The sequence below is a fragment of the Puma concolor genome, chromosome A1 (assembly GCF_028749965.1).
Source record: "Puma concolor isolate L17-30 chromosome A1, mPumCon1.1.hap2, whole genome shotgun sequence".
Taxonomy (NCBI): domain Eukaryota; kingdom Metazoa; phylum Chordata; class Mammalia; order Carnivora; family Felidae; genus Puma; species Puma concolor.
In genome coordinates, this window is record NC_141667.1 from 65,525,982 (window position 1) to 65,546,943 (window position 20,962).

Sequence of the window (20,962 nt, forward strand, 5' to 3'; positions counted from 1 at the left end):
ACACAAATCACAATCTGAGAAATGAAAGTTCATCACGACTGATTCCACAGACATTAAAAGCAAAATAAATGAACAATTCTATTTTCCAAGTTTGATAACTGAGATGAAATGGACCGATTTCTGGAAAGACGCAAACTCACACAGCCTGACAATCCCTTTATCTGTTAAAGAAATCACATCAATAGTTAGTAACCTTCCAAAAAAGAAAGCACTAGGCCCAGATGGTTTCGCTACTAAATTCCATTAAATATTTAAAGGAGAAGTAATGCCAATTCCTTACATGTTCTTCCAGAAAACAGAAGGAGAGAAAATATTTCCTAGCTCATTCTATGAATTTTATGAGCAATTGCATCCCGAGGTATTTATACAACTGATCTGAAAACTTACATCTACACATAAACTTCCATGCAAAAATTTATAGCACCTTTTTTTCATAATTTCCCCAAACTAGAAGCAACCAAGCATCTTTCAGCAAATGAAAGAAGCCCGTCTGAAACGGCCAGATACTGTATGATTCCATTTATATGATATTCTAGAAAAGGTGAACCTAGAGAGAAACAGATTAGTGGTTACCAACAGCTTGGCAGGGGGAGGCTTGGATAAGTAAATGCCCGTAAGGGCATTAAAACTATTGTGACACCTGTTAGGATGAGCACTGGGTGTTGTATGGAAACCAATTTGATAATAAATTATATATTAAAAAATGTAAAAAAAAAAAAAAAAGGAAAAATAAAACAACGATTGCCAGATACAAGCCATGATGCCATTTTCACATCCCTTCGAACAGCACAAAGAACACATCTTAATGTATAGAAAAATTTTTAAGTTTTTTTACTTATTTTTTTTAGTAATTTCCTCACCCAATATGGGTCTCTAACTGATGATCCTGAGATCAAGGGTCCCATGCTCCTCCCACTAAGCCAGCCAGGTGCTCCCAGTGTATGGAAATTAAAAAAAAAAAAAAAAAAAAATCAAACGTGATGTCAGAGGATTCCAGGATGAAATGCAGACTGTAACATAAGAATGTAACTGGAGTGTCAATGTATGAAATAACCTCATGGAAAGGGGTGGAGAACAAAAAGGGCTGACCTAAGTGCCTTTGGAAAGGAAGAGAGAAAACAGGCTGTTTCCGACCAAGGGACAGTCTATAAAATACCTAGCCAATGCCCCTCAGAACTGCCAGGCCATCAAACACAGGGGAAGTGTGAGAGGCTGTCACATCCGAGAGGAGCCTAAGAAGACACAGTGACCACATGTAACATGGTATCCTAGCTGGGATTGTGGAAGAGAAAATGGACATTAGGTAAAAACTAAAGAAATCTGAGTAAGTCACGGACTTTAGTAAGTGAGAATACATCAGTATTAGCTCATTCATTGTAACCATACTAATGTGAGGCATTAACAGGAAAACAGGGGTGGGGTACCCGGGAACTCTCTGTGCTATCTGCAATTTCTCTATAAATCGAAAACTATTCTAAAACAACGTTTTTTCAGGATTTCTTTTTTTTTTTTAATGTTTATTTTTGAGAGAGAGCGAGAGAGCGTGAGCAGGAGAGGGGAGAGAGAGGGGTGGGGGGACAGAGGATCCGAGGCCAGCTCCATGCTGGCAGCAGAGAGCCTGATGTGGGGCTCCAACTCATGAGGCCGTGAGACCGTGACCTGAGCCAAAGTCGGACGCTTAATAGAATGAGCCACCCAGGCGCCCCCAGTTTTGAGTTTTTAAAAAGTGAGATGTCAGTACTTATTTCTTGACAAATCTCAAACTTGGTGCTCTGCCAGCTCTCCCCTCCTCCTCCTCCTCCTTCTCCTCCTCCGTCCCTTCCCTCCTTCCTCCCCCTACCCCCTTCTCTGGAATTTGGAAAATTCCCGGGCAGAAAAACAAGAGAAATAAAGCTGACCACCTACCCCTCACTGCGCCTTACTGTGAAGCCGGAGGAAGTCAGAGCAGAGGTCATGTGACAAGTAACCTCGGTCTCCCCAAGGAAATCAGCCATTAACATGAACTGATCCTCGTACCAGGTCCCCAAAGACCCTCTCCCATACAAACCTTGTGCCTGAAATAACTTATTTAATGGCCACTGTCCACATTTGAACATTAGCCACTGTCCCTGATCAATATCTAGCCTCGGCCTCCCCTGCGCGCCTGACTTGCTGTTTTTTCCTCTTCTAGGTTATTGACTCTGAGTTCTCACACTTCAATTTCTTCCTCCTCTTAGAATACAAGATCCACTGGGGCGCCTGGGTGGCGCAGTCGGTTAAGCGTCCGACTTCAGCCAGGTCACGATCTCGCGGTCCGTGAGTTCGAGCCCCGCGTCGGGCTCTGGGCTGATGGCTCAGAGCCTGGAGCCTGTTTCCGATTCTGTGTCTCCCTCTCTCTCTGCCCCTCCCCCGTTCATGCTCTGTCTCTCTCTGTCCCAAAAATAAAAATAAAAACGTTGGGAAAAAAAAAAAATTAAAAAAAAAAAAAAAAAAGAATACAAGATCCACTGAGGAAGGCTGTCTTTTCCTTCAAACCTGCCCTAACCGTTTTTATCCTCAAACTTCGAATTTACCACCTGAAGCCTTCCTATCTATTCTCCGGAAACATCTAAAATGAGCCTGTGGGAGCATTTAACGTAAAAATATCACTAAAACATTTAATATGTATGTCAACGATGAGAAAAATAGAATTTGAAAGTCTCCCAAAAGGTTAAGCCTGAGAACAAACGATGGGATGTTTTTCAGTTTCAAAATAATCTGAAGTGGTTTGTATTAACCTTGTAGACCGCGTTTTAGAAGAGGCCCTAAAACGCTTGTGTGCCGATAACTCAGCTGGAGAGCAAGAGACTTCAGCTGCAGTGGCCTCTCTTGCTCTGCCAGGGGTCCAGAAATGTTTGAGACTGGGGCAGTCGGGGCGGGGGGGGGGTGGGGAACGCATTGGTTCAAAATATGACCAAATAACTCCAAGATGGAAATCGTGAATAATTTCAAAACCACATTAAGAAAAATTGTATTTAAGAGGACATGAGAGCTACTTTATACGTTTGATGTGATGTGTGACAGGACAACGCATGTAAGAGTAGCATAGGGTCTGCAAAGGTTTAAAACAGCCCAGGCTCCGGAAAGGGTTGCTTTTTGTCAGCTCCCAGGACTTCGGATGGGCTCTCACTCGTGACCCCCAAGCCGGGGTTTCATCATTTCCCAAAAGCCGAACAGAGAAAATGCTTTCTGTTTTTCCGATCGAAAGTCCACACATCCTATCATTTTCTAAATGCGATGCGTTTGATCAACAAAATTATTCCAAATTTGAGCTCCGGGGAAGCTCAGTAAAAAAAGGAGATTTGTGTGGAAAAGACCCCCGTGTAGTGGAGGAGGGTCGTGTCTGGGGATTGAGGGGAGGGAAGGGGCTTTGGAGCTGGCAGATCAGGAGCTCCCACCCTGCCCGGGGCCCTGAGCATCCACGAATCAGTCCAGAGCCTCACCCAGCCTCAGCCAGATCAGGCCCTGCCGATCAATCCAGAAATGTTCACACGTGAGCACATAAGGTGGTCAATGACCGGTCATTCTTTCCAGGACGCCCCCAAGCCTCCCCTCCTGCCCCCCGCAGCCACAACTAGAACTCAACACGCCTCACATCAGTTCAGCCTGTGTCTTTCAAACATCGTTTAACTGCGGGCCTAATACACCTGAACACACGCTTCTTACAAAAGCCAAGAAATATACAAAGTGAAAACATTGAAACCTGTCCCCAAAGCTCACTCTTCTCCCTAGAGATACTACTGTTTTTACCAGGGTGGGCATTTTCCCACATCTTTTTCTATGACGTTACATAAGAAACATAGAATCCCTGTATTTTAAATACGAGGGATCGTATCATCCATGCAATTTCGTAACTCGCTTCTCCCCTTCGTGAAAACCCTTCTGTCACAGTGCATATGGATCCACTTTCTTTTTAATTACCACGCCCCACGGACATCCTACATCTTCGGTATGCGTTCCCCTCTCACGGGACCCTTAGGTTGTCTTTGGCAGGCTCTTACAAGCAGGGGTGCGCCCTTCACACGGGCATCCCTGAGCACGTAGGTGAGGATGGATGTAAGCCAGGCTCCCAGAAGTGGAACTGTTAGATCAGACCGTGTGCATGTTGTAAGTTTGGTTGCTATTACCAACTTCCCCTTCCTATCAGCCAGATCAGTTCACACTCCTGTGAGCAGAGCAGGAAACTGCCTGTTGGCCAGCCCAGCCCAGAGGTTCTGCTACCCGGCTGATGGAGCCTCGTCCCGGCACGACATTCTAAATTGCATGAGCCAACAAGGAGGCTTTAATTTCAATATGGGTGCAATGGAGTCTTACTTAAAACGCCATTAAAATTTGCTTTCGCCTTGAAAGTATTACGGCCCAGCTTTTTAGACAAACTGTCACCTTATTGCCCCTGGTCCCCTCTCAGAGCAGATCCTCTTTAATCTTCCCCTGTAACCGAAGCGCTATTTTATGGTGACCCCACCATCAAGCTAGGAAAAACCCACAGCTGTTTTTGGCAGAATTAACGAGGTGCTCTCTCCTGCCCCCCCCGCCCCGCCCCCAGTTTAACAGCCAACAGCAATGTGTGTTAAAGCAGCATCTTACAAATGGGACTGGACATTATCTAAATTACAGTCAACATGTTTATGATGCTAAATACATCTGACCTAAAAACTGAGTCTCAAAACAGCATGCATGCGGCTAGATAATCTCAGAACACACTGGTGACATTTGGTTGACATTTCCTCTCCCGTGTGAAAGGGCTGGTCACCCACTATCCGTGCACATCGGTGCAAGAGAGAGTCCGAGCTTGCCGTTTAAAGACCGTTCCAATTATTTTTCTGCGCTTGTGTCCTTGACGGAGAAACCTAACTCAGTAGAGATCGGCCCTTATAACTTCAGCAGGCTCAACCCTTAAGTAAAAATTAAGGTGTGTGGATAAGCAGTTACCTAAGCCTTTTCATAAAGTTATTCGTTCGCTGAAAAAGTATATTAACTCAGATGCCTCCTGTGTGCCAGGCTGTGCCGGGCACTGAGAATAGAGGGTTGAAAAGGACACAGTCTGTGCCTCCGGGAGCTGCCCTGAGAAACAGGAGACACGACAGCACACGACAGAATGCGTGCCCCATTGCAGGACACCAGCCTGGGGATGGAAGGCCAGAGAAGGATTCCCAGTCAGGCTGACACCTGAGATGAGGCTCCAACGGATGAAGACGACAGGAGAAAGGGTGTCCCCATTGTAGGAAGAGCAAAGGGGTGCCATCAGAGTCTATTTGAGAGCCGTAAACAGGTACATAGAGCTGCAGGGAGGATGTGAAGGAGGGGTTTGTATGCATGCCCGACAATTATCACCAGACCACCTGGTTAACCCTCCAGATGCACTGGAGGGGGCTCCTGCAGAGGGTGGAGACCACCCCAAAGCAATGAATTTGACAGCCTGTGGGGCCCAGATTCAATCCTCCCCCTCATTTACTAGCCGTGTGGGGCGCCTGGGTGGCTCAGTCTGTTGAGCTTCCAACTTCGGCTCAGGTCATGATCTCGCCGTCTGTGAGTTCGAGCCCCGCGTGGGGCTCTGTGCGGACAGCTCAGAGCCTGGAGCTGCTTGGGATTCTGTGTCTCCCTCTCTGCCCCTCCCCCGCTCATGCTCTGTCTCTCCTTGTCTCAAAACTAAACATTAAAAAAAAAAGTTTACTAGCTGTGTGACCTTCGACACATTGCATGCCCTCTCTGAATTCTTGTTATTTTGCCCTGTAAAGTGGGGACGATGATACTGGTGCCCACCTCACAGGATGGCTGTGAGGACAGAATGAGACGATGAATGGACAGTGCTTGGCATGATGTGGGCAGACGGTTACCGGCACTCAATAGAATGAAGCTATGGGCACCGCCTGGAAAAAGCCGTTTTCTTTCTCCATACATTTTACTTTTAAAACATTCTTTGGTGATGGCTTATTTGGCTATCTGTCTCTACTTCTAACTCCTCAAAGATTGGGACGGCGTCGGGTTCATTTCTAGCATCTGGCACATGACCTGAATCACAGCGCTCAAAAAATGTTACTGATGGCAAGTAGCATCAATTACATACAAAACACTCTGTGTGTGTGTGTGTGTCTGTGTGTGTGTGTGTGTGTGTGTGTGTGTGTGTGCACGTGTCATGTCAGACATCAGGGAATTGCAAGCCTCAAAGACCACATGGAGATGAGAGACCAAAGACATTAGAGAGAGACTGGCAGACCTACACATCTGTACCAACCCCCCCACCGAAATAAACTTCACTAAACATGTGGCTCCAATATCCTGTTTTGACGTGTTCATTCTTTCATTCAACAAGGGCTTACTGGGCAAATCCCGTAAGCCAGACAGTGAGCTGGGTGCTTAGAAATATTTAGAGAAAGGGAAAGAAAATCAAACAGCTTTTGCTCTCAAAATGCTCATCATCTAGGGAGAAAGATAGGGAAGCAAGGAGATTATTTCATTACAGCAAGGTAAGCCCTTGGGAAGAAATAAGAGAAGTAGAGGCAAGAAGAAGGTGGCAAAGAAGGCCTTCTGCAAGTGTGTCCCACTGTATCTTAAAAGATTGGTAGGATCAGGCAGACAAAAGCAGCAGGGAAGGGTGTTCTGGGCAGAAGGAACAGCCTGTGCAAAGGCATAAAAGACAAGAAAGGACTTTGCACATGACACAGACTGTATACAAAGTCTGGAATGTCTGTAGGAACAGTGTTAGTGGGGTAATGGCAATAGATGAGGGTTCAGAGGCCACCAGGGGCGTGACCACGACGGGCTTTGCATGACCTTGACTGTTTTTGCCTGCAAGTAATTGGGAGTCATTGAAAAATATTAAGCAAGGGCATAACACAGTCTTATTTACATTTTATAAATATCACTCTAATGGCCAAGAGAATGGAGGTTTGGGAAATGCGTCATGGGAAACCCACCAGACCCCTGTTTTGTCCATGATGGATCTCACATCTAGTATTGTCAACCCAAAATAATATCTCAGAAATCATCTCTTCTAACCCCGTTATCATAGAGATGAAAACACTTATTTTCAAGTAGTTTATCCAAACTACTTACCTTTTAAAAATTTTTTTAAGTTTATTTATTTATTTTGAGAGAGAGAGGGTGCACATGGGAGGGGCAGGGAGGGAGGGAGAGAGAGAGAGAGAGAGAGAGAGAGTATCCCAAGCAGGCTCCAAGCTGTCAGTGCAGAGCCAGATGTGGGGCTCGAACTCATGAACCGTGAGATCATGATCTGAGCTGAAATCAAGAGTGGGTCGCTTAATGGACTGAGCCACCCAGGCGCCCCTAAAATTCTTTTTAAATGAAATAAAAAAAACCTCTGCCCCTCAATTCAGTCCTCCTAGGTCCCACTACCACCCGCCACTTTGCTAGCGTTTCTGCTACGTGGGGTCACTTCTGCGGACAGAATTCAGGGAAATTCCTTGTTGGTGGCTAAAAACGTTTACCAATTGTGAGAGCTAGTAGGATATCTATTCCATGAGCACGAGAAAAGAATTTAAGTGGTTTTGTACATGGTCACATAGTGATTAAAAAGTTAAACCCTTCTAAACCAGAGATTATTCTTGAGCTTCTAATACTATTTAAATTACAACTCCCAAATCTTGAATGATGTAACAGTCTAAAGTCCAAATGCTGCTTTTTTTTTTTTTAATTCTATACATCACATGGAAGTTACTTAACATGACAGAAGGTAAGATGGCTAGATTGGCCTGGTAACAAAATCTCAGAGGGGTTCTCTGTGCTATAATACTCGCCACCCCTCAATCCTCTGTAAAAATAAATGATATCAGGTTTCCATCCAGGAAATCTCAAAGAAATCCACAGAGGTGCATCTAATCTATATAATGCTACAATCTCATGATCCACTGGGTTCGTTCCTTCAAATGACCACAGTAACCAGAGCTTGCAGAGGACCAGGTCCTAGTTTTAACAGCCCAGAGGCAACCAGCCATCAGCTCATTATTTCTGTAACAAATTTTGCAAGGTAAGTCGGTCTCATAGACTGAAACATCATGGATAAAGGTTTCTTAAGTCAGTATCTCATGATAAATTAAGGCAGTTGTCTTAACCACGCAGATATTAACAGCTGCCTGCTTCTGGAATACCACAGAACCACAGCAAACTAGAATAGTGTCTGGGAAAATCCCAAACCACAAGTACATTTCCATTTGCTTCGAGCAAACATGCAAGAACACAAATGAAAAGCAGGTCCGTTATTACCAATGCAATAAATATCATCATCAACTCCTTCAAATTAGAGATCCCGTAAAGACCCAGTGAGCCCAACATTTCACTGCTCTGGACCCTTATGGACCTTACTAGCTTCATTTAAACCCTCACGAGAGCCTGTGTATTTATTTCCATGTCACAAATGGGCGAACAGGCTCAGAGAGGTACAGACAGTTATTTACTCTCACACAGCTTGTAAGTGGTAGCTGCAAGGTGAACCCTTGTCTGTCGGAAACAAAGCCTGTGTTTTCTGCGTTCCAGGCCCCTGTCCGTGAACTGGCTCCCAGGCGGTGGAATGATCGAGGTGAAATGATACTGGAACAAGCTGGGGCGGGAGTCACGTCGGAGCCCCCCCCCCCCCCCCCCCCGAGAGTGGAGAATTCAGAAAGTCCCTGAAGTTAGATTACATATCGATTTGCTTTCGGGGGTTGATCCCTCCACTGAAGAAGCTGATGCACAGGTTTTGCTCCTCCTGGGTAATAAATCAGGACAAGGAAGCCTTGGAGACTGTGCCTGCGTAGGTCCCAAGAGAAACCAGTGACTTTGCCACACACACCCCACATCTACCCACTGGAGCCCCGTGCTCGGTCCCCCTTCCATAAGACTCCCTGTTGTTCTATCACCAGCTAAAGTCCTGCCTCTATGTGACCAGGAAAGGCATCTTCTTTTAGAAAGAAAGGGAAAAAGCACGCCTTTTCTCAACTGTCTCTATCTTGCTAAAGTATTTCACGTACAGTTAGCATTACCGAGCCTTATCACGTTAGCTAAAAATGAAATGAAAATCATCAGGTGATTTCACTTTTCTGGTTGTACAGGAAATTCTCTGAAAGATTCTGCCAGGGGAACCAATACATCATAAGATACTTCCATCAATCCTGCGTGCCAGGAACCCAAAGTACCGTCTCATCCACGGTGTACTGAATTTTACAGTTCTTCAATACCGTTTCTAGACATGTCATGTCTTTTTCGCTCTGCCGAGGAAATAAACAGTGATGGCTTTTGTGCCATGTTCCAGTGGTTGGACAACGACAACCCTGAGTGTCACAGTTGGTGCTGCCAGACTATTCATTAAGGAACAGAATCAAACTGCAAAGAATAAAGATATCCAGAAAGCCAGGAAGCAGAGAGAAGAGGCATCATGCTTCATGGTGTTTATTCTAGATATGTTCATTATATGCCAAAGCCTGGGGAAGGCAAATATGGAATTTAAAAAGAGACCATCTGTTGTGTGATGTTCCAAATTATAAACTTAACCCTTAATTTCTACATTCCCCTGCTGTTCAGGCGTTCTCCTTCTTCCGGATGAAAAAAACTAAGCAGGTTAAGCAGGATTGAGGGATATGCCCTGTAAGGTATTTTGATAAGCCCAACATCACGACCTGTGTATTTCCTCCAGAAAGAAATTCTTGCTATGTTTTACTCTTAACACAAGCACTACCCATAAATACAGTGGTTGCCACATAAGCTGAGGGTCCACATAACCCACAGCGAGCCACAGTTTTTTCTGTCATTTTTATGTTACTTAACATCTCTGGGCTCTTCGAAAGAAAAAAGCAGAGATTTTAGAAAGCTTTCAAACCTGTGAAACGAAAATTAGAGTAATCCCTCACGTGAGGAGAGTTTCTTTTTAAAAAATGTTTTATGACAGAAAAAAAAAAAAAAAAACACCCCGAGAGTATATAGTCGAAATCAAAAACATTTCCTGTTTAAATATTCAAAGGCAACATGTGACCTACGTAACAGGAGAAATTTCCATTAAAAAGAAAAACAAAAGTAAGGTTATCCTCAAAAATGCTCATGTTTTCTTACTTGTAGGTCTGAAGGAGCCTAGTTTTTAAAATACATTTAACAAACACGACACAGCCCATTCAGGGTTGATTTGAGTTCACAAAATAATTTTATTATATGTAAGAAAGCATACAGGCAATAAAAGGAAGAAACATTCACAATGCATAAATAACACGGACCTGATGCAGGAGATACTTTTCAGTCAATTTATTTCTTGTGACCCATGTCATCTAAATGTTAAGTAAATTGCTTGTCAACAATACTTTGTAAACATTTCAAAGAAATCCTCTTGAAACGCCCCACTTGAATGAGTATCTGGCAAGAGAGACTCTATACTGATACTTTATACAGTTGAGATGATGAGATAGGAACTTGATTCTGAAGCACAGAGAAGGAGCTAGCATTTGTCAAGAGATACTGATGGCTTTGGGGCACTTAACACACCCACCCAGAAGGGGTCTCCTGTTTTTTCCACCCAGAGAAGTGTCTAACTCGAGGATGATAATGAGGCACTATTCGTTAGTTAGTACACTATTAACATCTAGACTAGGAAAAAAAAAAATCAATTCTAATTTCAGATTAAAGCACTACAAAAAGTCACCCCACTGAGTGGTGCGCTTTGACCTGGTAAGACAGAAATGCAGGATTTGACCTTTGTCCATTGGTGCGACTGTTGTCACGCGAGAGTTAAGGAAACCTACTGTCTTCGCTACACATGTTTAACCAGGACAGCAATTTGTTTGGTTCGGAAAAGCTATCTGACATGGAAATGAGAAAAGACACAGAGGGCCAATTATTTTACATAAATACAAAGTGGCACATACTTTTTATTACCACCTAAGCTCATGAGTTTCAAGTCAGGTTCTTCTTAAGCTGGCTTTTAGTAAAGATATTTACAGAACTGCAAATCTCTCTCCTGGGAAAGTCTCTGTCATTAAAAAACATTTGAACACAGTAGTAGCTATGCCTTTTTAAGTTTTTCAGAATCTTTCCAGAAAAACATCCACGGCATTTGTCAATTCTCCCCTCCTTATTTATTTATGCCCATGAACTTTAAGGAATTATCACAACTTCATTTCCTATCAGTCTTTGCTGTGTTGCTGGAAGTGATACATGGGCATTTAGCATCTCAGAGAGTTTGTGTGTTTATTTCACTGGCCAATAAGGTACTACTTAGATGGACGAACAAGGTCTCAGATAACTCATAAGTTTATCCTATGACATATGATAAATATAGATTTATTGTAATAAATTAAAAATACCCACACAATACAATAAATTAATAAAACCAGTATCAACAAAGCATCTCTCAAGTCTGGAAAAAAAAAAAATCCCATTCCTACTGTAAGGCTTAATTATGTTTCAGAAATAATTTATGAAGGCATGCACCTACCTTTACAATCGGAAAACTTTGCTTGGACATCTGTTAGCACCTGTTTGTACACAGCAAACTCAACCCTTCTTATTTCCTTCCGTCCTGGAAAGGATTAATTTTCTAAATCGATGCCGTTCACTGTTGATTCTTTGCCCTATATTTTAAGTCCTAAGATAAGTATCAGTTTCTAAAAATAACTTTGGAGCCAAAGACATGTCCCTGTGAACGTTCACTTCACATATGCCCCTCTTTGATTCACTACGAACAACACAGAAAACACACTGGAATGTATTTTAAAACGTAGTTAGTTGTGTGTTGAGGGAAAGCAGCAGAGGGGGGCTTGCCTGACGTCTCAGGGCCTCACCGCACCTTAGTTTCCTAACAACAAGCCACCGAAAGTCTCCTCCGGCTTTTGGGGTGAGCCTGTCTGGCAGGATTCATCTCAGAGCTCAGGTCGGATGCTGTCCATTTTGTGTGATGGGCTGAATCTTCTCTAGAGAGACATCAGTGTCATAGTCCAATATGACAGACAGGGCCGGGGACAACTTCTCCAAGGGTCTGGCCGTTCCACACGCCTCCTCCTTCTTCAGGTCCTGGGAGGAGCCCACTGCATGTGGGATCAGATAAACCAGATTGCAGTCCTTGGAAATGGAGCCTCGAGGCTCGTGATGGCTGGAGAACACCACAGCCCCATTGTTATTGATGCTAACCGTCTCTATGGCATTATTCGTGGTAGGGCAAAGTCTGTAGCATCCTAAGAGAGTTGAAAATGCCTTGCGAAAATCAGCATTAAAGGCATAAATGATGGGGTTCAAGGAGGAATTAGCCCACCCAAACCACACAAACACGTCGAAGGTGATGGAATCGATGCAGAAGGGCTTGGTCTCCCCAGACCCACAGAAGGGCACCATGCAGTTCAAGACGAAGAAAGGCAGCCAGCAGCACACAAACACCCCCATGATCACCGACAGGGTCTTCAGAACTTTAGTCTCTCTTTTGAAGGACATCTTAAAGGAGCTTTCTGGCTGAGAACACTCCGCGGGGTTTCCATTACCTGTAGTGGTCTGGCAATTCTTGGCATGGACGGCTGCCCTCTCCAGGGCCGAGATGCGCCGTATTTGTTTCTGGGCGATCCTATAGATCCTGGTGTAGGTGACAATCATGATGGCCACGGGGATATAGAAGCTTATCAGGGAGGACGAAATGGCGTATGTCCTGCTTAAGCTGGAATCACAGTTGTCCATGGTCTCACCTAGGGAAGTGGCATTCCCATCGGAGGGGCTTGTGGGTTTGGCCTTGTGCCAGCTGAGTTGCACTGGGATGAAGGAGATTAGTACCGACAAGGTCCATGCCACGCCGATCAGAATGAAGGCTGCTTTGGGGGTCATCTTCCTCTCATACCGGAAGGGGCTGGAGATGGCCCAATACCTGTCCACGCTGATCACACAGAGGTTGAGGATGGACGCAGTGGAGCACATGATGTCAAAGGCCACCCAGATGTTACAGAAGGACCCAAAGGGCCAGAAGCCAGCGATCTCCGCCACTGCTTTCCAGGGCATGACCAAAACAGCCACCAAGAGATCCGATACGGCCAAGGAGATGACAAAGAAGTTGGTCACCTTGGACCGCAGGTGTCGGAATCTGATGACAGCCGCACAGACCAGCGTGTTCCCCAGGAGCGTGGACAGGATGAGCAGAGACAGGAAACAGGCTGTAAGGATGCGGAAGGAGAAGTCTCTCTCCACCACCAGCCCAGCCCCTTCCATGGTAGAGGTGTTCAGAGTCCTCATCTTGCTGAGGGGGTGCACGCGGGGGGCTCTGACACCCTCCAGTTCCTAAGCAGGGACGAGAGGTCAGTCAAACCTGCAGTTCTCACCCACTGGGCGGCCCCTCGCACAGCCCCACCGGCTCCCGGGGCCGCAGGACCTCACCAGCATCCCATCAGAGGGCTGCAACAATCGCGGGGCAGGAGCCTACCCTTGGCCACCCAAGTCAGCCCCTTGGAAGGTCCTCCCTGCTCTCTAGAACTGTCTTCTGACTCCCTTGCTCCAGGTCACTGTTGCATTCACCAGATGACCCTTCAGTTCCCAGTGGAAAGCACTGGCTTTTTAGCATATTCTAGGCTATCAATCCGGAGATTCCCAGGCCTCTGCGGATCTAGTCAATCGCGGTCACATTTTGGGGCGGTTGCCTCTCTGGTGGTGACAGAATTCTCCCCTCTCTGAGGTGCAGCTGAAAATACACGCCTCACTCCTCCAAGTCCCTGGCTCCACAGCAGCCCTCCATACGCCCTAGAAAGCGAAAAGGCGGCAAAGGTCGTTCGCCAAGCCTTGAGCAGATCGCAGCTTTACCCACATCAACCCCAATTCAACGCCTGGGCGAGCCACCTACCTTGCTTCGAGGTTGTGTCTCTCAAAAGCCCCCGGAGCTCCGAAAGCGGGCTTCGCTAGGCGCCGCAGCACCACAACGCCCAGGAGGCGCGCCGGAGTCCTGCCCGGCGCGCGCAGCCGGGGTCTGGCTCCTGATGCGCAAAAATCGCGGGGCAGGTTCGGAAAATGATCCAAGGCCAGGTCCCCCAGAGCCGGCGCTGCCCTACCTCTCCAGCGGCCAGAGATTGTTCAAGCCAATGACACCCGGGAAAAGGGCTCCCGGGCGTTCAGCTCCTCCTCGAGAGAGGGCACCTCCAAGACTAGTCACTTGGGCAGCTTCTCTTCCTCGCTGCCTTTCCCCCGGGGCCGAGCGCCCGGGCGCCCCCTTGGTTGGCCTCCGGCCCCTCGGGGCAGGGCTCTGCGCCTCTCCACCGCACTGTCCGCTACCTCCCGGGAGCCCGTGGGAACACCAGGCGAAGAGAGCCGAGCTGGCACCGGAGGGCACACGGGCCAGCCAGGTTCCCGCGGGGCACAGCCCACCCCGCCCCCGCGTCCCCTCCCCTGCCCTGGGGGCGGGCTTCGCTTGACAGGCAGAGTTGCGGGCAACAGCCTGCACGTGGTTCCCTGGGTGATGTGGCGGGCGAGACGGGGTGGGGAACGCCCAGGTGAGCGCTAGCACGCCCTGGGTTACCCGCCAACCCCCGGACCCCCGGACCCCCGAAGAGCATGCGACAGGGCCCGCGAGAGAGATCCCTGTGTTAGAACCTCAAGTAAGCCCGAGTCTCCAAAAAGCGCAGCTCGGCTGGACACCCACCGGGCACGACCCCAAGCCCTTCCCAAAGACCGACGCAAGCAGGGACCCTGCCCACTCTCCCACGCATACCAAGCCCTGCAACAGCCCGCGTCCGTCCGACCTGCGTCTCCAAGTGTCCCCCAACTAGGGTGAGGGGTGCCCCGCCGGCGCCTGCACTCACCGTTCCGAGAGGGTTCCGCGCAGCGGCGCGCCTGGCAGGCGCGCGCCGCTGCGCCCCGAGGGCGCTCACTTCAAGCTCCGCCCGGGCGGCGGGCGCGTCGCGGGCTGCGGTCAACGCCGGACTGCAGCCTGCGCCCCGCGCCGGGCGAGCGCCCCAGCCCCAGCGCCACGAGCTCAGCGGGTCCGGGGCGCCCTCTGCCGGCGGCGGCGGCGGCAACCCAAGGCCCGGCTGCGCCCTCGCAGGTACAGAGCTCACCCGCCCCGGCTCCCTCCCGGATTCGCGCGGGACCCGCACTTCCTCGACCAGCGCTGCCGGAATCTGGAAAAGGCGATGCGCAATATCCCTCACTCAGGGTTCATTGGGCTTCAGACACCCCTAAAAATTCATAAGGGTGAAAAATTCCTTTTGCTGGAGCTGCATTCACTGAATGGATATATTCTCCTGAGCACTCATTAGGTGCCAAGAGCAGGGGCGATAGATAGGGTTAGCAAGATGCAAGCCTTATTCTCAAGGGGACCAGAGAGAACTGGCATTGGCTGAGCAGCCTCTGTGTCCCGGGCGCCCGCCTTCTGTTGTTCACCCCTTAAAACAATCCCTCCTCATAGGCCCGCTCACCTCCACTTTGCCCAAATGGAAAATGGGGTTCAGAAAGGTGTTCAAAGTCACAGGGCTAGGGAAGGTGCTGGCTGCCTGACTCCCGCCTGCGTGTTCTTTTCACTTATGCGTCACTGCCGGTATACCGGGGAGCTCCGGGTCCAGTGCCGGAGCCAACAAGCTAAATAAGTAATTACCCACAGGTCTAAAATAGGGCACAGGATGGAGGCAAGAGGGCCTAGCGGAGAAGGATCTCCCCAGCTCCTTCCCAGCTGCCCTGGACTATGCCTCACAGGTCAGACTTCCAGCTAATCGTACATAAATGGCGCTATCGTCATGCCTTCTTGTGCAGGGGGTTTGCATGCCAGACTGTCTGGCCTCCCGCCCTTACCCTGCCACTGCTGGCTGTGTGTGCTCTCTTTTTTCCCCAAGCTTGGACTCTTCCTCTTTAAAACGGTGATGACAGAGCAGGATGGTTCTAAGTATTAAATGAGATGATATTTACAGAGGGCTTGGTCCTGAGCCTCGTTGCTGCTCAGTCCTCCAGGGCAGAAATCCCTGAGGGCTCATTAGAAAACCAACAGCCTTAGCTCCACTGTGAGAACCCAGCACCACATCGGAAGCTGCAATTTTCTCTGCAAAAATCCAGAACCTAATAATTCCATTCAAGTAATCAGTACAACCTGCACCTTGGCTTTAAGTGAAAGGACTGTATTTCTGATACAGACCTTGGGGGTGTTTCCGCCCCCACCTCTGTGCTCCCACCCTCAGCCTCGCTGTCGCACACGCACACAGGGACACCATGAGCCGCGAGCCCAGGTCACAGACAATTTAGCCACATACACGCCCCCAAAACCACATTCTTGTAGAGACTTAAGCCATGCTTAACATAATACTTCCAGATCGTTTTCCTTAAAGCAGTCATTCCCCCAAGTCCCTTGTTGACTTCATTTCCTCTTCCTTTCCCTTTTACTACTAAGTCCAAATTACAGGATAGGCTTCTGATGCAAGATGGTCATGTGAGCTTGAACATTTAACTCTCCCATTCTAACCACCCCATCCTGAAATGTTTCCAATACTTTCTACCTGGAAGTACATGAGTAGGAGAAATTCAGCATGAGCCCTGGAACATTGGAAAGAGTGGGGTCTTTTTCCCATGATAAGGGGTAGATGGGATTGGACTAGGGGAGGGAGAGCATCCCTGGCATTTTCCATATGGGAAGACCCCCCCCAAAAGAACATACTACCAAGATAGAGGTAACAGGGGTCAAGATAAGGCCAATCTGAGGGGGGAAATTTCTGTCTAGTGATAGCCCTTGAGAAGTGCCTCCGATGCCCAAGTCCTCCCGAGCCTATAGCCCCAGCAAGGCCCACTGCTTTTTAAAATTAAAATAAAGGGGCGCCTGGGTGGCGCAGTCGGTTGGGCGTCCGACTTCAGCCAGGTCACGATCTCGCGGTCCGTGAGTTCGAGCCCCGCGTCGGGCTCTGGGCTGATGGCTCGGAGCCTGGAGCCTGTTTCCGATTCTGTGTCTCCCTCTCTCTCTGCCCCTCCCCCATTCATGCTCTGTCTCTCTCTGTCCCAAAAATAAATAAAAAACGTTGAAAAAAAATATTTTAAAATTAAAATAAGGACAATAACCACAAGGAAACACGGGGGGGGGGGGGTCTCATCTAAATAAAGCCCGGTGGTGACAGGTTTCAGGTGGCATCACATTTAATGAAATACCAGTTCCATGGTATTTGATATGGAATATTTGATATGAAATCTACCTACCACCCAAAAGCTTGTTCGAAACAAATGACATTCATAACATACTCCTTCCTGCCCTCGCTTCTCCCAAGCTAGGCAGCTGCTCCAGAAAAAGAAAAACAAAAATCTCTCTTTCTTTGCTTGAAAAATCCCTCAAATTCTTTCCACACTAGCCCACGCGGACCTTTGTCATTTTCTCTCAGTGCATTCACCCAACGGGTCTAGGTGATCAAATCAACCTACAATACTGCTGGGGTGGTTGAGAGGTATTTCTCTGTCTACAAGCAAATGTCTGCCATTTTCAGTGTCAGACCATCAAATCTCCTCCTTACCCACAATACACACAAAAAAACTCAGGAACTCAGCTACAGAAGGGAGGAATACCCAAGGGGGTGATTTTACTTCTTGTCATCAGGAAAACAAGAGGGTTGAACCATTTCTTAGGATTCCAAGACAAAACACCTGAGCTCTCCTTCTAGCAGACTTAGTTCACTGATTTTTGAATACGATTGCAGAGGGAACAGGAAAGAGTAAGATGTAGCTTAAATCTCATGGTTTTTTGTTTTTTGTTTTTTGTTTTTTTCACTTTGCAGAGGGTGAATTTCAGAGGAACTTACAGTTTGGCTGGAGATTTGGACTATCTTCCATTTTTTCTCTCTTGAAGCCAAGGTGAAACAAAGACTTCCGTTTTGTTCTAAAAAAATCTCCCCCACAAACATCAAGAACAGGAATATAAATGCAAGCAGGTATTAGCAACTAGATCATGCTGAGAATGTAAACCCAAACACAAAAGCACCTTTATTTCCCAAATTGGCATGTCTTTTAAGCTCTGCTGCAATTTACGCACTGCAGGAAGAAGTTAAAATGATGCTTTTAAACAAATTTTTATTTAGAGTTTGTAAAAGTAAATCAATACAAAGGGCACGTTATCACGGGGGTGTCTTAAGCTCATAAAAGAATAAATGAAACAACTGAACTGTCAGGTATAACAAATGATATATTTGGGAGGCTTTAGGATTACTAAAGCTGGTTTTGTACCAAAAATGATTGTTTATAATGTCAATGAAAAAAGTATAATAAAGCTTGGCTGCCCTTGACTAAGTAACTAGAATGCTTGTTTTCGAGCAGAAATATAGCATCTCTGAAACTTCTAATCCCATGTCAAATTTTCTTCTCCTGTAGTTATTACGGAATTCAAAAATCGACATTATTAAAAATTTTTAAATCAACACATACTACTTTGTGTAATGGTTGAGAGGCAGTTCAGCAAGCTATTTTGTGCTGTTGCTGCATTATGTTCATGGTCCCCTTTTTCCTCTTCTTTTTCTGCCTTCTTAAAGCTTAACTGGGGCACCTGGGTGGCTCAGTCGGTTAAGCGTCCGACTTCGGCTCAGGTCTTGATCTCCCGGTCCATGAGTTGGAGCCCCACGTGGGGCTCTGGGCTGACAGCTTGGAACCTGCTTCGGATCCTGTCTCCCTCTCTCTCTGCCCCTCCCCTGCTTGCATTCTGTCCTTCTCTCTCTAAAATAAATAAACACTAAACTAATTTAAAAAAAAGAAAAGAATTATGTTAGAGGGGAACCTGGGTGGTTCAGTCACTTAAGCATCCGACTCTTGGCTTCAGCTAGGGTCATGATCTCACAGTTCGTGAGTTCGAGTCCCAGGTTGGCCTCTGCGCTGACAGCTAGGAGCCTGGAGCCTGCTTCGGATTCTGGGTCTCCCTCTCTCTCTGACCCTCCCCCATTCATGCTCTGTCTCTCTCTGTCTCAAAAATAAATAAACATTAAAAAAATTGTTTTAAGCTTAACTGAATAGTTTTTAAGATTCTATTTTATCTCCTGCATTGCCTTATGCTCTCCCATTCTTTGTTATTTTCACCGTTGCTTTAGAGTTGACATCATATATGTGGTAAGAGTTTTATGATGCAAGTTACATGATATATATTATGTATCTATATAAGGCACTGGTGTATATGAATATATATGATACGTATTTTGTATCCATAGAGGGTACATATCTATATCTGACATCATGCATCCTGTCTAAAGCCTGTCTTCAAGTGATACAATGTCATTTCATGTACAGTTAAGACTCCTAAGGTAATATTCTTCCATGTCTCCCCGGCAGTCTTTATGCCATTGGCATACATTTAAAAATTTTTTTTGATGTTTATTCTTTTTTGAGAGACAGAGACAGAGCATGAGCAGGGAAGGGGTAGAGAGAGGGAGACACAGAATCCGAAACAGCCTCCAGGCTCTGAGCCGTCAGCACAGAGCCCGACGCGGGGCTCGAACTCACGGACTATGAGATCATGACCCGAGCTGAAGTGGGACGCTCAACCGACTGAGCCACCCAGGTGCCCCAATTAGCATACATTTTACTTCTACACATGATATAAACCCAGCAATACATCATCATTTTTCTTTAACCAGCCAATTATATCATTAAGGGATTTAAGTAGTAGGGAGAAAATACCTGTATATCATTTCTGATGTTCTTCATATTCTTTTGCGTAGACCCCTCCTTTCTCTGGTATCATCTTTCCCACTTGCAGGATGACCTCCAAACGTTGTGGCCGTGCAGGTCTGCTGGTGAGTGCCGTTTTCAGCCTTTGTATCTCTGAAAAGTCTTCATTTCCCCTTCGTTTTTGAGAGATGTCTTTGTTCCTGTTATAGTTCTTGTGTCATTTGGAAACTTGGGGGCTATTAGTTCTTCAAATATTTTTTTTTCTGTCTTCCCCCCTCCCTTTTTTTTTCCTCTTTTTCGGGTTCTTCAATTACGTATATATTGGACGTATATATGAGGTTGATGTACAACTCACTGATGCCATTCTCTTTTATTTACTCATTTCCCTTCGTGTTTCATTTTGGATAGTTTCTATTGCCGTATCTTTAAGTTCGCTATATTTTTTTCCTTTGACATCTAAACTGTTAATCTCATCTAGAGTATTTTTCTTTTTTTTTTTTTTAATTTTTTTTTAACGTTTATTTATTTTTGAGACAGAGAGACAGAGCATGAAGGGGGGAGGGACAGAGAGAGAAGGAGACACAGAATGGGAAGCAGGCTCCAGGCTCTGAGCCATCAGCCCAGAGCCTGACGCGGGGCTCGAACTCACGGACCGCGAGATCGTGACCTGAGCTGAAGCCGGACGCTTAACCGACTGCGCCACCCAGGCGCCCCTAGAGTATTTTTCATTCACATTTTGTAGTTTTCATTTCTATTAGTTCCTTTTGTGTCTTTTTTACATTTCGCATGCCCCCACTTAACTTTCTGACTCTGTGAAATACAGCTCTAATTATTTTCACGTCCCTGTTTGCTAATTCCAACTTGTATGTCAGTTCAATTGATTGCTTTCTCCCCTCAGTATGGGTTGTAATTTTCTGATTCTTTTCACGCTTGGCAATTTTTGATTGGATGCTACATATCGTGAATTTTATCTGGTCTGGGTGCTAGCTAGGTCTTTTAATACTCCTACAAATATCCTTGAGCTTTGCTCCAGAACCCATTTGTACTTAAGACCAGTTTGATCCTTTCAGGTGTTGCTTTGAAGACTTTTTAGATAGAACCAGAGCAGAATTTAGTCCAGGGCTAATTCTTTGCCATGACTGAGGCCAGATTCTTTTGTGAACTCTACCAGACACCTTGCGAATTTTGAGATTTTCCAGTCTGGTCGGTGGGAACAAGTGCTGTTCCTGGCCCTGTATGAGTTCCAGATACTGTCCCTTATAATCATCACACTCCCATTTCCTCATACCATGCACTGATGGGTTCTCTGCCGAATGCTCAAAGGGACTCTGAAGGAATCTGGGGTTCTCCCTCTCTCTCTGTCTCTCTCTCTGCATGTCTCTCCTCTCCAGTACTC

The 20,962-nt window shown here is 46.5% G+C and overlaps 1 protein-coding gene across 3 annotated transcripts; it reads right to left on the reverse strand.

Annotated features, from left to right (window-relative positions):
* Positions 1-10,124: 10,124 nt before the first annotated feature.
* DRD1 (dopamine receptor D1) lies at positions 10,125-14,877 on the reverse strand. 3 transcript variants are annotated; one of them, XM_086719745.1, is made up of 2 exons: positions 14,757-14,877; positions 10,125-13,704 (listed from the first exon to the last, which is right to left on the reverse strand). In XM_086719745.1, the coding sequence occupies exon 2, from the start codon at positions 13,201-13,203 to the stop codon at positions 11,863-11,865; it is 1,341 nt and encodes a 446-aa protein (XP_086575871.1). In that variant the 5' UTR covers positions 13,204-13,704; positions 14,757-14,877; the 3' UTR covers positions 10,125-11,862. The 3 variants fall into 3 exon arrangements, with proteins under 3 accessions (XP_086575871.1, XP_086576017.1, XP_086575941.1); XM_086719891.1 differs by having other exon boundaries at positions 14,666-14,773; XM_086719815.1 differs by lacking the exon at positions 14,757-14,877 and adding an exon at positions 13,805-14,308.
* Positions 14,878-20,962: the final 6,085 nt, after the last annotated feature.

Coding starts and splice junctions, on each gene's coding strand:
- DRD1 (XM_086719745.1), bottom strand. CDS start 13,203: ATGAGGACTCTGAACACCTCTACCATGGAAGGGGCTGGGCTGGTGGTG.